The sequence below is a fragment of the Vulpes vulpes genome, chromosome 13 (assembly GCF_048418805.1).
Source record: "Vulpes vulpes isolate BD-2025 chromosome 13, VulVul3, whole genome shotgun sequence".
Lineage (NCBI taxonomy): Eukaryota > Metazoa > Chordata > Mammalia > Carnivora > Canidae > Vulpes > Vulpes vulpes.
In genome coordinates, this window is record NC_132792.1 from 24,127,112 (window position 1) to 24,145,288 (window position 18,177).

Here is an 18,177-nt window from a genome sequence, read left to right on the forward strand (position 1 = left end):
TCTATGCCTTAACTCCGTAATACCTTTCACCAAAACTTCTTGGTGCAGAATAGAGGGAAGCAAAAGAATGAGCAAAAACCAAAGATATTAGGTAGAACAAAAGATATTGCAGTAAATCAGTGGTTCCTAATGGGAGGGAGGCAGAATTTTGCCATGCAGGGTACATTTGACAGTGTTTGGGGACGATTTCTGATTGTCATAACTTGGGGGTGGGGGGTTGCTAAATGGCATCTAGTGGATAGAGACAGAGATGCTGCTAAACGTTCTGCAATCCACAGGACAGCCCCTACCACAAAACAAATAATATCTAGTCCAAAATCTCAGAAGTGAAAACATTGCAAAGCCCTGCCCTAAGCTGATAATTGGGAATTATGCTTAAAGACAAAATAATGTTAATATCTACTATTTTTTAGTTTCCTGTGAGGTACAAAAAAAAAAAGAGGGCCACTACTTTTTATCACTCACACAGTGATTGTTTCGGAAAGCTGAGAGTGATGCTTTCATTTTGCCAACCATTGTGTTTAGTTCAGAGTAAGGTTTCTACATAATTTAAAAAGATCTCCTGGTAAGGATATCTCCTTACCATGATATCTCGAACAGCTCATTTAGTTTTTCTACTTACTGACTTCTGGAACCTAGATGATTTTCTTGTGTTCATGTTAAACCAAATGCCCTGTAGCAGTTTTATGTCTAACCAAAAAACAAGACCCTTGGAAAGGAATCTTTAATAATTTTGGCTAGAAAGATGCTTATACTGTGATGTGATAAGTTAAACAAGGGCTCCTGTGGCATGATGAATTATTACTTCTCACTCCACCCTGTTCAGGTTCTGGCCTCAAGTTTTGCCAGCCCTGAAACTCATCATCATGTTTGTTCTAGGGTTGGTGATACACTGGAGTCTCAAATTTTCATACTAAGCCTGTGCGTGTGTGCGCACGCACACACACACATGCACACACAAATTTGTGGGTGATTTACAAAATATTAATTTAAAATGACATTAAAGGAGTAGACTAAAGAAACATGCAATGTGTTATCTTGGATTAGATCCTGGAATAAAAAAAGAGAATGCTAGTCTAAAAAACAAAACAAAGAAAAGCAAACCAAACACCTGATGAAATTCATATAAGGTCTGAAGTTAGCAGGAATGTACCAGTGATACTTTCTTAGCAGGAATGTACCAGTGATACTTTCTTAGTTTTGACAGATATACCACGGTTATGTCAGATGTTTACATTAGGGGGAACTGGGTGGAGGGTACACAGGAATTCTGGATGACCTTTACATCTTTTCTGTGTGATCTTTACATCTTTTTCTGTGAGTCAAAAATTATTACAAAAAATTTATTTCTTAAAAAAATAACATTGAAGAGGAGAATAAAATGAATTGGTAAGGGTGTCTCATTTTAAAGGCATTTAAAAAAAACCTTGCAAACCAGAAGCACTAAAATACTTTGTTACAATTCTATAACTGAAATGCAATTATGTATAACTTTAAAATTATGTTTTTAAACTCTCTTATTTCATTGAAATCCTAATCTACTTGTTTTAATTTTATATCAAAGTGAATATATGGGCTACGAATCAGAGTTTTGTTGTCCATATCTAGCTTATATCTTTTGACTATATTGCTGCACTTAAAAAATTTAGCCAACATTTGAAATATTAAATATTTTACATAAACATCCAGATTCCCAGCTTTTGAAAAATTAGAAGAACTGGAAAACTTGGCCTGCATTCAGAGGTGTCTGAACATTTCAGGTAAAGGTATCCTCCTTTATCCTGGGCATATGCTTGCCAGTTGGCCACATACTGCCCCCCCCCCTTTTTTTCTTTATTTCCCACTGTCAGCCCAATTACCAGGTGGATCAACTGTGTGCTTTTGAGCATGTGACATCTGATTTTGCAATTTACATTCCAGTAGTCAATATTAAGTAAATACGGGGTTTTCGTATCTTTATTAGTTTAACTTTTTGAGAAATTTAATGAAGCTAATTTACCTGTCAACATATCAGGATGTAGAAATTATGTTTTGGAATCACACTCACATTTTTAAACATTTTTAACCTGTTTAGGGGGCTCAAGATGTTTGTTTGACCCAGGTGTTGAAACACCAGGTGTTGAAACATTGAAATGTGGCAGATAAACGATGGGTATAGTTTTCTTTTCAATGCAATGTTTACATAATTTGGAACATTTTTTTTGTTCTATTTTGCTCTAAATGATAGCTTTATGCCAAGACTTTGCTACTTCCCAAATAGTATTTTTTTTTTCAGAATGTAGTCTTAGATTTATAGAATGATGCTATCCTTGAGTAGTAGAAACTTAAAAGTGATCTTGGCAATTGACATTCTGTAGAATCTTAAGTTTTTTCCTTGAAATCATGAATAGTAATTTTTAAAATATAACACTTTGCATACAGAAATAGACTCTCCTATCTATCAATGCTTTCATATCCTAGGATTCGCTGACCTTAGATGTGGTCTCCCAGTCTTTTTCACTTTTTTATATTTCCCTTTATAAAGATTTTGGATGCCATATTAAGGCATACTCTGCTCATTGTTAAACAGGAAAGAGCTCCTAATGAAACCCCATTATTTAGGGAAATGGTTGGCTGTTATGTGGCCTTCATATCACCAAGGACGTGTTAAGCCTGTTGGTATAAGTAAAAAAAAAAAAAAAAAAAAAAAAATTAAAGAGCAGAAGATAATACACCTACCTGAAAACAAACTGTTTTGAAATACTTTAAAATTGTTCAGCAGCAAAAACAAGATCTAAAATGTAGTCACAGTAGTTTCTAGCAATTCATGCAAGCATATTTAAAGAATTCAAAGAAAAATATTAACATTTGATTTGGTTGTTTGATACATTTGAAAAATATACATTTTTCCTTTTCTTAAAAATACTGTATAATCCTTTTTTGACATTCATTGTTCTTCACCAAGCCTGAAACTATGTTGCATTGAAGGCCTTTCATTTTTTTTGAGAGATAGTGCTTCATGATTCAATTCCTCAGGCTGTAGTGAGTCCACACATGTGGACACCATATATATGTATGTGTGTGTGTGTGTGTGTGTGTGCAGGCATACTTTGGAGATAGTGTGGGTTTGGTTCTAGATCACCAAAAATAAAGCAAATACCACAATAAAGTGAATCACATGAGTGTTTTGGTTTCCCAGTGCATGTAAAAGTTATGTCTCTACTATACTGTAGTATTATATGTAACTGCACTATATCTAAAACAAATGAAAAATACTTTATTGCAAAAAAATGCTGTCCATCATGTGAGCTTCAGGGAGTTGTAATCATTTTGCTGGTAAGAGAGTCTTGCCTTGATGTTGATCACTACTGACTGATCAGGGTGGTGGTTGTTGACGGTTGGGGTGGCTGTGGCAATTCCTTAAAAAAAAATAAAGACAACAGTGAAGTTTGCCACACCCATTCACTCTTTTTCTCCTACATTTCTCTGTAACATGAGAGGCTGTTTGATAGCATTTTACCCACAATAGAACTTTCAAAGTTGGAGTCAGTCCTCTTAAACCCTGCCCTGCTTTATCAAAGAAATTCATGTAATATGTTAAATCCTTTGTTGTCATTTCAACAATCTTTACAATGTCTTCACCAGGAGTAGATTCCATCTCTTAAAACCACTTTCTTTGCTCATCCTAAGAACCAGCTTCTCATTTGTTAAAGTTTTATCATGAGATTGCAGCAATTCAAAAGCAATTCAAATATAATAATGAAACAGTTTGAAATATTATGAGAATTACCAAAATGCAGCACAGACACATGAAATGAGCAAATGCTATTGGAAAAAAAAATGACACTGACAGACTTACTAGATGCAGGGATGCCATGAAACTTCCATTTGTAAAAAAACACGCAATAGCTGCAAAGCACAATGAAAGGATGGATAGCTGTACTTTTAGGGAATCCTGGACTTTTCCTCTCTAGGCTTTTTCGTGATTATTTAATCTTGTAATGGGTTGTTTCATTTGTGCCTTTCTCCCTAGAATGTGAGGTGTATGATGGCAGGGGCTGGTTCATAACTGTGTGTTCACAAATTCTTATACTGTGGAGGGCTTCCGATGGTTGTATGAATGACCAATAAATAAATAAGTGAATAAATATGCTGCAAATTATATTTAAAAAAATAAGTATAAGGGGGAATTTAAAAAGTACATGCCCTGACTTTTTTTTTTCATCTTATATCCAGGCCTCTAGTTTTTAGGTTTTTTTAAAATCCATCCCGCATGTGACATCTGGACTGATCAACTTAACTACAGATACAGTTCAGTCTCCCTACATGTAGGAAGCTTATTCTCTGGGAACACTGTTAAATATTACATTTTACTGATGAAAAAATAAATCAGAGTTTTAAAAAAAATATTGATACTACCATGATTTAAGCCAAAGTCTTATTTAAAGATTTTGATGTTTATTGTTTTAAACCATTATTTAATAAGCATAAAATTATATGAACCTGAATATATTTAGAAAGGGAAATTTGATACCAAAATAATATATTTGACACTATTGCTTTTTTAAATTAAATGGATGAACAAATAGTTTCATAAAGAAATGTGCGTTGTAACATAAATATGTTGGAAAAATGGTGTGGAAAGGCATTCTATAAGCTATTTATGTAAAATCAATAAAAGTTGATTATTACTGTTAAAAAAAAAGTCCTTCAATACCCCCAAAGTATCCCTTTAGTTTTGACAAAAAAAAAAAAAAACAACTAACTAAACTAAAACAAAATCCAACAACTGTTTAGCCTATCATGTATGGTCCTCCTTGAGAGATGTTTATTTATTCAACGCTACCTAAAGAATCTTCTCAGCTCCAAACAATCTTAGAGGTTCTGGGAATTAATTTCCTTATATATATTAGTTAGTGCATCTGCTTAGTCCTGATTTCTATTTGGAGTTCATGTGTCCTAACATTTCAACCTTTAACCTTGACATTATCTCAAGGTTGACTTCTCTAAATCCCAAGCTACAAAAATGTGCACTTTTTGTGTTAACACCTGTTTACCTTTATCCTAATACTTGTAGCTCACTATTAAAATGACCTGTTTGTGTCTTAAAGGATACCATCTTACTCATTGCTTGCATTGAACATTCTAAATCAATGTTTGGTATTAAATAATTATCTCCATAAAAATTATAACAAATCATCATCAAAGATTTCAAGTCATATCCAAATTATTTTGAGATACTTCTTCAATGAATTGTCTCTTTTTCTCACATTTTAATTAGAACATTTAAATTGTAAACTTTGGTCTTTTTAATTTACTATATTTAAATATGTTTCACTTCAATTATTCATGAATAAAAAACCTCTACTGATCATTTATTATATTTTATACACTATTTTTTTATCATGAGGAGATGAAAGACATAATTACTGACATAAAGGAATTCAGTACTTAAATAACATAGAGTAAGAATGCTTTAATACAAGTAAAGCTTTGGAAAATGAATTTTAGCTACCATACACTTGACGGGATGAGCACTGGGTGTTTTTCTGTATGTTGGTAAATTGAACACCAATAAAAGTTAATTAAAAAAAAAAAAAAGAATTAAAAAAGAATATTCCATATGAAAAAAGCCACATATGAAAAGCTATATAAGTAGTTTAGAACATGGTGCATCTTGAAATTACAAGTTGATTCCAATTTCCTGACTTTTTAATTATTTTTTTTAAAGATTTTATTTATTTATTCATGAGAGAGGCAGACGTACAGGCAGAGGGAGAAGCAAGCTCCATGCAGGGATCCCGATGTGGGACTCCATCCTGGGTCTCCAGGATAATACCCTGGGCCAAAGGTGGCGTAAACTGCTGAGCTACCTGGACTGCCCCTCTTTTTAATGTACATTGCATAGTCTCACCCACGATTTTAAATTCTAGGAAGTCCAAAGTCTTCTAAAAAAGGTCAGTGAATTACTTGGGTCAGTAGGTGGAAGCTTAATGACTAATAGATAATTCTGGTCTTAAATTTCTGCTTTCTGATTTTCTGGGTTATGTCGATTTTACATAAATTCAAGTAGACACTCTTCCCAGTTTCCTTTAAAGAAACAAACAAAAAAAACCCCAGTTTTTAAATATACAAGTGATAACTTGCTCAGTTAATCTTCTAGACAATTTAGGAAAGGATGTGGACAGTCTACACTAAAAGTGGACAGTTTAAAACTGAATACACACTCTTATCTGTTAAATCCTTTGTCCAACCAGCTTCTTAAATTTTTTCCCTCTGTCTTCTTTATTACACACATTTTTTCTTTTTCTTCCTACTTCCACTTCCCTCATGAATAGCTTAAAAACACTATGGTTTCTAGATATATTATGCATAGTTATCCATTTCATTTTCTCCTACCACCTAACTGATGATCTCTTTCTTATTGGCAACACTAGATTAAATTGGATTTTTTTTTCTCAAGAAAAGCAAACTGAGTTATTCATTCATACAATTATTTCTATTACTGGTTTAATGCCATAGGTGCTCTCATCCTAATACCAATAGATGACAATGAAACAAAGAGCAGAAGAAACAGGATTTTATGCAAACTTGACCTTCATGACTAGGTTAAATAACGAATGTCCAAGAACTAGAAGAAGAAAAATAATTTCCTTACTTTATTTCTTTACTTAAAAAATCTGTACATTAAATTTCTCACTTTTAATAGGAATTGCATTTTCTGGGTTTTAATCAGATTTATCTGATCCTGTGCAGTCTGCCTTTTGCTGATTTTAATTCTGTCCTTTTCATGGCATCTCCTCTGTTTTCCAGTTTTCTGCTTTGGGTTCATTTCATTATCATTCCACATTTATATGCTTCCTTTCAGTGAAAACAAGGATTAGTCTTGCTATTCTTATGCAGATGATGCTCAGATGTATTTCAAGATTAGTCCTAATTGTTACTCTATTTCTGACACTTTATCAGCTTCTCATGAAGACATAGTGACTGGAATGGCCAATTAAATATTATTAAATGGAACTACTTACTGTTTTATTTAGGTTTTATCATTCACCTTCAGATGTGAGGGTGGTGGTGGTGGGAGAGGTAAGGGGGGCAAGAAAGGGGTGTTTCATGACCAAGAGTTCACAATCTGAGAATTGAGACTGATTCAGAGAGTAGTTTCTATACCTGTATCTGAAGCTCGGCAACAGGTTTTTGATGGTTAATTAAATCAGCATTTTTTTTTAGGTAGATACATTATATAATGTATTAAATAATTAAAGTAAAATAAAAACAAAATGAAATTCTGATGTTTTGAAAGTGTTATAACCATATTTTAAGTCACTACTTAAATTCCACATGTTTGTATTTAGATTCATATAAAGTAAACTTCCATGTAAGAATTCTCTTCCTGGGCAACCCGGGTGACTCAGTGGTTTAGCACCTACTTCAGCCCAGGGCGTGATCTGGAAGACCCAGGACCGAATCCCATGGCGGCCTCCCTGCATGGAGTCTCCTTCTCCCTCTGCCTGTGTCTCTGCCTCTCTCAATCTCTCTCTCTCTCTCTCTGTGTGTGTGTCTCTCATGAATAAATAAATAAAATTTTTATTTAAAAAATTCCATTCTTGTTAAAAACAACTGTGCGTATGATTTTCTGAACTATCAAGAGTGTCTTTTCCAGAAAGAAAGTTCAAGAAAAAGATGCAGTGTCGTTGAACAGAGTCCTTCCAAACATATGCCAAATATTGTGCAGAAAGACTAAAATTCTGACGCTCAACCCAGAAATCTGTACTTATTTAATGGAGTTCTATTTTCTGTGTGAAAACTCCACAATTCCTATTTATGCCCAATAAGGGAACAGATGCTCTACTTCTGGTGTTGTTCTCACTTGTTCTATTTTCCTTTGTCCACTTTGATAATAGACTTCTACCATGTTTTATCCATTTTTTTTTTTTTTACAGCAAATCTTTTATGATGTCAGTTGAAAGTGATTTCCAAGCCTGTTTCATTTTCTGGACATTTTTTCCTCCCTAGGTTACTAATTACTTCATTAAAAATATTTTATTTGAATGTATAAAGAATTTTTCACAACTTTGGAAATACTTTGTTAATATAGCTTAAACTAGACCTCCTATACCTACTGTCTTAGAAACTATTTAATTTTCTGAGCCATTTTATTTTCTCAAAGTCAATTTTTATCAGTGCATTGTTTATATTCAGAATCTATACACGGGATGAATTTTTTTCTTTGAACCTCTTTAAAACATTTCATTTCAACCATTTCTAATAGTAGTGGCCACATGGTAATTTTTAAAAGATAACGTCTTATGAAGTGTTACTGGGGAACTGATCACCTTGTTATTTTTACAAATTCACCTTGATTTGATCAGAATGAATTTATTCTTTATGCGGTGTCTACAAGAGCCATGTGGGAAAGGCTCCTAAATTACCGGAGGAGGAAAACAAAACTTAGAAATAAAACAATTATTTTTCTGTATCACTTCCTAAGAATAGCCTTCCCCAACCTGTTACCTACTTCTTTTTTTTAAAGATTTTATTTATTTATTCATGAGAGACACACACACAGAGAGAGGGAGAGAGAGTGGCAGAGACATAGGCAGAGGGAGAAGCAGGCTTCATGCAGGAAGCCCAATGTGGGACTCGATCTCCGGACTCTGATCACGCCCTGAGGCAAAGGCAGATGCACAACTGCTAAGCCATCCAGGCATCCCTATTATCTACTTTCATAGCATTTCTTGATCTATTAACAAATAGATCTTCCCTAGCATCTATAAATCCAACATATTTATGAGTGATTTTTACTTGTCATTTATGAGTGTTTTTTTTCTTTATTTTCAAAAAAGACAATTTCCTAGTTTAAAACATATTTACAAAGACGCCTCATCACTATGTAGAGATCACTTATTTGATACTCCATTTAAAAGCTGAGAAAAGGAACATGAATATTTGTTCCTTTAGTAAACATCCCTGCATTATGAAAGCCACTGTACCAGCAGTTAACAGAGATGAAAAACAAAGCCTTGTCCACAAAAGATTACGTGTGTATACATTTTGGAAAACAAAGCATGGTGGAGAATTGCCAAGTAGTGTCACTCAAAAAAGTGGTATGTCCTATCAGAAAGCTGATTCTACTAACTTCAAACCAACATGTGATGACTATAAATTTTTGATTGCTATGAAGTTCTTAAAATATTTACAATTGTACTTTCTATCAGATAACTAGCACATAACTACCTTTATAGAGGTGTTGTTTGAATAATGTACTGTGAAGACTACAGTCCATTACAGAACTTTGAGTGGTGGAATTAGGAATACTTACAGGGATGTCTGGGCAGCTCAGTTGGTTGTTTGCCTTGGCTCAGATCATGATCCCAGAGTCCTGGGATCAAGTCCTGCATGCAGCTCCTTGCTCAACAGGAAGTCTGCTTCTCCCTCTGTCTGCCACTCCCCCTGCTTGTTCTCTCTCTCTCTGACAAATAAATAAATAAAATCTTTTTTTAAAAAGGGACTACTTCTTATAGAGAAAGAAATGACACATTAGGTTGGCTTTGTTTAAATGAATAGAGTTTCTGCAGGGAATATAAGAAGGAATAACATTTTAGACTTGGAAAATATCATAAAAATAAATGGAAAATTATAAAAAGTGTGATACATTCAAAGATGAACAAAAATTCTTTTCTGGTACAAGTTGAGTATCTACTGTATAAAATGGCAGGAAATTGTACTGGGAAAGAAATCTAGGTCCTCACAGAAATAATTTTATATTTTATATTAGGCAGTTTGTAATTTATTCTATAGGAAACAGAGATCACTTTTTTTAATGAAGTTAAGTAAAATAATCAAATCTGTATTTTAGAAAGATAAATATAGTAGCACTAAGGAGGATGGGACACAGGGAGAAAAATGAATATAGAGAAGGAGTTAAATAGCTATTTCTAGTTCAAGAAAAGAGTGATGAAGTTCTTGGTATTGGGAAGAGAAGAAAAAAAGAAAAATTGAATATTTCAGATGAGAAATACATAGGTCTTGAGAAGTGCTTATGTATATATGGGAGGGAAGTGGACAAATGAGTTAAGAAAGGTTTAATTAAAAGTTTCTTTAAAACATTTCATAGAATGTCCAGTAGGCAGGAAGACAATTACTCTAGAAATAGGAGATGGAAAAATTGGTGATGTAAATTTGAGAGCTATCAGCACAGAAATGACCATTGTAGTCATAGAAGTCAATTAGATTAACTATTCAAAAAGGCCATTGAACAAGAAAAATAGGCCATGTGATTAATTTATAATTATGCTACCTAAGGGTCAAATGCAAACAAAACAAAACAAAACAAAATGAACAAAAACACAGGGTATGGACAGATCATAATGATTTTTAAAAGTTAGGTAAGAATCCAGGAATTTCAGGACTGTGTAAGGGAAGGCAGATAATTTCAAACAAAGCTCATCAATGCTTTCCATTACTGCTAAGAGATCAAGTATGTTGAAAAAATGAAAAGATATTATTAAATTTAGCAATAAGGAGCTCATTTCTGGCATTGAGGAAGCAATTTCAATATCCAAATGAGAGAAGTCAGCTGTAATACTTCCAAATTGAATGGAGAAGAAGATGGAATAGTGCCCTTAGAAGATTCATAAGATGTTGTAAAGCAACAATCTCATTTATATGTGGAATCTAAAAACAAGACAGCAAAATAGAAAAAGAATACAATTGTAGTTGCCAAAGTCAGGGCCAGAGATGGTGGGGGAAATGGGGAGATGCTGGGGAGAGGGAACACATTTCCAATTTTAAGAAGAATAACTTTGTGGATATAATATATGGTATATTGACTGCAGTTAATAATACTATGTCATAGACTTGAAAGTTGCTAAGAGAGTAGATCTTGAATGCTACACCCCACACACACAAAATAATTATGTGAAATGATGGAGATAACTAACCTTCTTGTAATAATTTTACTGTGTATCAAATCATCATATTACATACCTTATACTTACATAATGTTATACATCAATTATATCTCAATGAATCTGGGAAAAAAAGAGTCAATTATCAAATACTCAGAAATTTTGTGAGGCCTTGATAACCTGTGATAGATTAAAATCAGCCAAGATGATTTTACTACTTATACCATGGAAATGGAAGAAAAAAGGGGGAAAAAAAAAGAGTGGATGAGAGATAAGAAAATCTGTAGGGAGCACAGAAGAGTTATAAGAAGCTATGTAGTAAATGGAAAAAGAAAAAAATCGTAACTAATGTTGAGGGGAGACATATATCATTTATTATTTTTTTCCTTATTACCAAATAACAATGTTGTTATTTAAAATATAAAAATCAGATACAAATAAGACAAAATTAAAAGTAACCATTTAATACCAAATGATTTAAGCACAAGATATAATCCTCAAGTTAATTAAAATTGTCTAGAGTAGATTTATGCCAAAATATAAGCTAAAGGGGAGAAAAAAACAGTAAAGAAAACTATATTTAACATACAAGAGGGACATGCTTACTGATAGGAAAGTAAGACTTGGAGATAGAAGAACATGAGCTCTCATCCTGCCTCTGCTATTTACTAGCTGAGTAATATTGGGCAAGTCAAGCAAACTTTTGGAACCTCTAAATTGATCTTCGAATTAATGATAATAACTATGTAAAGTCTTAAGTGCGTTGAAAATATATGTACATCATTTAAAAATACAATGAACTGTTATTGATGAGTTTGAAATGGATGACGTGTGAGATTTTAACAGGAAGGGGCAAAGAAATGCAAATCAAAACTAATGCTAACAAGAAACCTTGCTGACCAAGAATGAAGAGAAGATGCAGATGCACTGTGGCCACTTCATCTTCTTCTTTTTTTATTTAACTTTATGTATTTATTCATGAGAGACACAGAGAGAGGCAGAGACACAAGGAGGAGAAGAAGGCTCCATGCAGGAAGCATGATGCGGGATTCAATCCCAGAACCCCGGGATCATGCCCTGAGCCAAAGGCAGATGCTCAACTGCTGAGCCACCCAGGGGTCCCACCGCTTTGTTTTCTTAAGTAGAAGAAAAAGGGTTGGAAAAACTGAAGAATGTTCCAACATTTAACTTTCATGGGACTTTATTAAAATTACATCAGTGCGGAATCCCTGGGTGGGTCAGCGGTTTGGCGCCTGCCTTTGGCCCAGGGCACAATCCTGGAGTCCTGGGATCAAGTCCCACATCAGGCTCCTGGCATGGAGCCTGCTTCTCCTTCCTCCTGTGCCTCTCTCTCTCTCTCTCTCTCTCTCTCTCTATCATAAAATAAATAAATAAATCTTTAAAAAAATTTACATCAGTGCAACTCATTTTATAGCTTGAATGATCTAGTTCACAATTAAGAACAGTAAAAGTAGTTTTCATATTTATGTCTCAGTCTCATATCCTGGGATACTTAATAAATAGGGTTGAAAACACCATCTGGATTGCTTAATCAATCTATGGCTTTGTTTCTTTCTCTTTGTAGATTTTTGTTAACACAACGTTGCATAAATGTACCTCTCTCCAACTAAACTGACCTACTTACAGTCAGAGGGTAATTTATAATGCCTCACCCTTCTATTTATAACTCATTTTCAATTAATTTTGAAAATATTGAGCTTGTGAACTTTAGGGAACAAAAAATACTCTCACTTTGATAAGTGATATAATGCCCTAATATATATTACACTGTGGTTATAATTATGCAATTTTGAATTTAGAGTCTGTTTGCAAAATATTTTATTGCCAAGACTTTGCATGCATTATAAGCTCACTTTTAAAATGCAATTTCTCTTTTAGTGAAGACGTGTGGCTCTAATCTTCAAGGACCAAGTGGCACCTTTACGTCTCCCAACTTCCCATTCCAGTATGACAGCAATGCACAATGCGTCTGGGTCATCACAGCGGTGAATACAAATAAGGTAAGGGAAAACCATCTGTGGTAGGAAAGCAAATCATAAAGACAAAGGCAAAGAGATCATGAGGAGAGTGCAGTAAAGAAAATTCATAACTACAGTATGATTTCTGCAATATTTTCTGTTTATTCCATATCTAAACCAATATGAGAATTTGAGAGAAAAATCAATTTTAAATAATGCAATTCTACTTCCAGTTACTAACATAAATAACAAAATATTAAAATTATAAATGAATATTTTGTGAGATGTATTGTTGAAGGTTGTAAGTATTTTTTTAAGGAAGTCCTGAATCATGGCTTTTTCACTTCATATCTTTTCTGTTTGACATACCATTCAGATGTACATGTTTTGGTACATAGCTTTTCTTTCAATGTTTCTCTATTACCATAGATCTTAAAGCTATTCCCTATTATAATAAGTTGGCTTTAAAGTGGTCTGCACTAATAAAGGACTCATTATGGATATTTCAAAAAGTTAGATTATCTTTCTGCTTGACTAAAAAGTAGTAATCCATCTAAACATGCACATGCCATAATACTTCAAATAAAATTATTATACTGAACCAGTATGAGAGCAGCTGAAGACTTTGCTAGTTTTTGTGTCTTCTCTCTATCCTCCTCCTTGAAAGAATACAGAGAAGGCCTAAATGGGCCGAACATAAATTCCTCTTAGATTGTATGATATCCTTTGGGGGTTAGATTAAGGGAAGTTTTGTAGTAGAGCCAATAAAACTGGTTTAATTGTAGTTCAAATATTGATTTAGAATTTACTGATACTTTTGATCAGGTTATTTAGCCTACCTGTAATTTGGGTTCTATAAAATGTGGATAATAAGACTATGCATCTCACAGTATGCTGTGAGGAATAAATGGGGTAATAAAACACAGTGCTTTGTATAGTAAGCACTTAAAACACATTAACTCATTAGATAAAGTGTGTACTACATGCCAGAATGTTTTAGGCTTTTATATTCATAAAACCTGATCCTAAGAATAGCAATATGGTTTGAAAATTAATTCAGTGATCAGTGACACTTACCTCATGGAAAAGCCCTGATTTATGAATCAGAGGGACTAGGTCAGAAGCTTACTCTGTCCCAAACTATCTTTGTAAACTTGGGGAAAAATCACTAAATCTAACTTTTCAACTACATGAAGGAAGTAATTTTTACTCACCCAACTTATGTCATCAGTTCAGTTCGCCAAATATTTGTCCATTATCATCTCTGCAAATTATGGGTTGTTGAGAAAATTTTTAAAAATCACAAAGTACTTGAAAAATTAAGTTACGTTTATTGAACACTTAGCAACATGCCAGATACTATTGACATCACTTTTTAAGAATTACTTAATCTTCATAAGACTCTCCTTGCTAAGTAGATACTTTTATTGTCTGCATTTAACATAGAGGCTGAATAACTTGTCTAAGATCACGTAACCAGCAAAGGTCAGAACTATGTGCTTTGTAAGATATGTGTTATTTATAAGGATATGTCTCACATGAGGGTGTAAGTATCTTATACCAAGATGAGCATGAGGTAAATTCATCACAAAGTATGGAACAAACACATTGTATTAGTCTTGCATTGAGATAGAAATCTTTCTGTGTCATGATAATTACCTATAATTGTCATGAAAATGTGGTAATTATCTCCTGTGCTATAAGATGTCTGCTTTGCTGAGTTAAATTCATTCTCACTTACTGAGATACCTGAAGTTTCACAGAGGTCGTCACATTTCTCCTTGTTTATCTTACCCAATCTGCCAAACTTTTATCTCTTCTTTTTCTCCTAAAAAAAAATCCAATTTATTTTCTAAGGAGGACATAATTACTTTTGCTTCTTTGCTATTTTTATCAAGTAGCTGACTGAGGACATTAATTTTTGATCTGTTGGTTTACTTCTATTTTAAGATATCCTTGTAGAAATTGGTTTTCAAGCATTTTTAACCATGACCCACAGTTAGAATTGTATTTTACATTGTGGCCTTATCCATTCACATACACACACACACAGTGTCAGAAAGTAACATTTTCCCTTAATAGTTGAATTCTCTTCTGTGTTTTTTAATATAAACTATTGTGATCTATTTGCTTTTAAGATGTTGGTCATGCCTCAATAAATGGATTTCATGATGCATTAATAGGTTATAACATAGTTTGAAAAATCCAGTTTTGTTTCTATAGATTTCTGGATCAGAACTCTTTTCAAAGGCAGTTGCAGACATGCACACAGCTTTTCTAGATGGTATAAATCTCAATTAATCAAAATGCTTAATATGCTCACTTTGGCAGCACATATACTAACCAAGATACTTAATCCCTCAATATTTATAATCTTCTTTGAATATCATTACTCTTGTTTTTCTTTATGTTTGATCCCTTTAAAAGCAATTATGTTCTAAATGTTCAAAACACATATATGATTGGTGGAAAAAAGCCTGAGATTTGAAGCTGGATAGAACTGGATGGAGCCAATGTCCCTTTTACTACACAAGCATGATCTTTGAATCCTCTGAAGTAGCTTTTCTTTTTCATCTGTTAGAGATAATAATATATCATAAAGTTGTCTTAGTGGCTAGATAAGGAAATATGAAATGTCTGATTCAAAGTAGGATCATTTTAAATGACATCTATTATCACCAAATGCTGCCATCTCATTAGAAAACATGCTTGTCTTTAGTTATTTATTAGATGTTGCTTATGTATGATGCAGAAGAAATGTCCCTCTATACTGTTTCCTTACATATTTGATTATGTGTTTGATTAATTTATAGGTGACTAAACATTGAAAAATAGTCATTTTCATTGCTCAGTTTGCAAACATTCCCATTAAGCTTATTTAAAATAAATATAATGACTGAGCAATACAATCTTAAAGTAATGTATGTTTTCAAAGTCACTTTACATCTCTTCCACAAGCCTCTGCAAGGGAATTATTCCTTTAATTCTAGAATCTCAATCATGAACATAATTGAGGGCTTCTTCACAACAGTAAGTTCAAATATTAGAACAAATACTTTAAACTAGCCTGGTCATTGAATTTATTGTTCTCCTTGCATTATGATACACATTTAACATTAGCTCCATGTGTGAAATAAATACTTTTCTGCCTTAAACTTTTCCTTAATTTTTAAGGGAATCATCTTCTTTGATTTAAGTGGTCTTGTGCATTTGTCCTCAATCTGATGTGTGTGTATTCTGGATTATGCAAACAATTCCCAGGGTGTACATGGCGGGGGGTAAGGATGTGGGAATGGCCACCATTTTTGGTATTCAGCTCTCCACAATGTCTGCTTGAAGACCCATTTCTATCTGTTTGTTCTCTTTTATCACTTTCCTTTTTGTGATTGTCTTTCACAGTTTCAAAAGAAAGTCATATCTTACTTTCCCAATGGAAATGTTAACATTTTATATTATTTGAGTATAAATAAATCCCAGGGATCCAGACTAGAAAATTCTACATTCACATGGTTCCTGAGGGGAGAGTGTTTTGAGAACAAAGCAAAAGATAGATTCACTAAGAAATATTTGAAGGAGACAATATCTTATTTTATCTAAATGACAAACTTCTAGAAAGTCCCATATCTTTATCTCTTAATGTATGCATATATGCATGTATGTATATATGTATCTGTCATCTACTCACCTATCTTTTAATCTATCTGTATCTCTGTGTATCCTAGAATAAGAATTTACAGTACATAGAATTATAATTTGAATTGAAACACAAAGTCTGACTGTTTGAACACACAGAATATCCAATTTGTCTGACTGATTTTCCAGTTTTTGCATTTATAATATATAGTGGACATTTTCTAGAAATTTAATGTACTAATGTTGCCAGATTTTAAGGAAATAGTTTCCTGTTACTTGTCACTAAAAACCCCTGAGGCAGGGGGCTAATGATACAGTCATCATTTTTATTGTCTCTTGACCTAATATAAAGTATTTGTAAAGCTACATCATAGAACTTGCATCCTCTGTGGCTACTCACACTTAGAAAGAAAAGATGTCTATTTAAAACTGTAGGAGATAGTAGGAGATCAAATTTTTTGATCTGTGTCTGCAAAATTGTTTAAAGTCTGTCTAGACCAGCATTGGCCAATAGAAATATGTAACCACATATAGAATTTTAAATTTTCTAGTAGCTACATTTTCAAGTGAAATTAACTTTAATGATATATTTTATTTAACCACAGTGTTATAATTTCATGTAATAAGAATAAAAATATTGATGAAACATTTTACTATTATTTTCTTTTTATTTTAAATCTTTGAAATCCAGGATGGTGTAACACTTAAAGAGCATCTCAATTCAGATGAGCCACATTTCTAGTACTTGATAGCCACATGTTTCCGGTGGCCACCGTATTGTACAGGGAAAATGTTGTACATCACCACTAAGAGTCTGATTCAGGGAATATAGGAGCTAATAGTTGTTAGTGGTTGGTTGTAAGGAGAATAAACATCCCATTGTGAGGGAATCGCCTCATGCGAAGTTTTTGTAGGGTCTTCAAGGAAAAGGAAGAAGGGGATGCTCCCATCGGCAACCTGGAATTTCATGTTTTCCTACCTTTCATGAACTACCCCATATCCTTAATTAGTTATTTTTAATTTTTTTTTTTACTTAAGTCAGCCTAAAAGTTTTCTGTTACCTTTCTTTCACTAAGGAACCCTGAGGCAGGGGACTAATGATTTAGTCCTCATTGTTATTGTCTCTTGACCTAATATGAAGCATCTACTGAAACATTCAGCTTTCCTGTTTGCTAACACATTTTGCCATATCCTGCAAATTGATTATGTGCTTATTTCCTCTATCTTTATCAATATTGGGATGAGAGGGATCTAGCTCTTGAAAACACGTGGTGTTGTTGGATGCCTTTACTCTAACTTCTAGGATTTCTAATGGACTTTAAGAAGTGGGTCTTCTAATTAAGCATAAATTAATAGTATAGTCAAAATAGCTTTTTTAATTAAATAGTTCTTCAGTATAATGTGCAGAACTAAGATAAAAATGTTGCAGAATAAGAATCTTTATGACTTTTTGGCCATTTCTTATGCTAATTTTAAAGGGATGCACTTTTATCCACTTTGGAGGACTGTTCATAAGAATAATACTGATGTCTTCAGGATGTCAGCAAATCTCACAACTGAGAAAATAAAATTCATTGGGAGATCAGTAATAAAAGATTAAATTAACTGAGCATAGAAGAATACAATTCAGAGAGAATAAAGACAGGCATATGAGGTCGACTTCCGTTTAGCTTATA

General features: G+C 33.3%; 1 protein-coding gene across 2 annotated transcripts in view; it reads left to right on the forward strand.

The window, feature by feature from the left end:
* CSMD3 (CUB and Sushi multiple domains 3) overlaps positions 1–18,177 on the forward strand; it is a 1,174,336-nt gene that overhangs the window by 562,578 nt on the left and 593,581 nt on the right. For both annotated transcript variants that reach the window (XM_072734033.1, XM_072734032.1), the window contains one exon: positions 12,789–12,910. In XM_072734033.1, the coding sequence (XP_072590134.1) occupies positions 12,789–12,910 (122 nt within the window). The remainder of the gene's footprint in view (positions 1–12,788; positions 12,911–18,177) is intronic.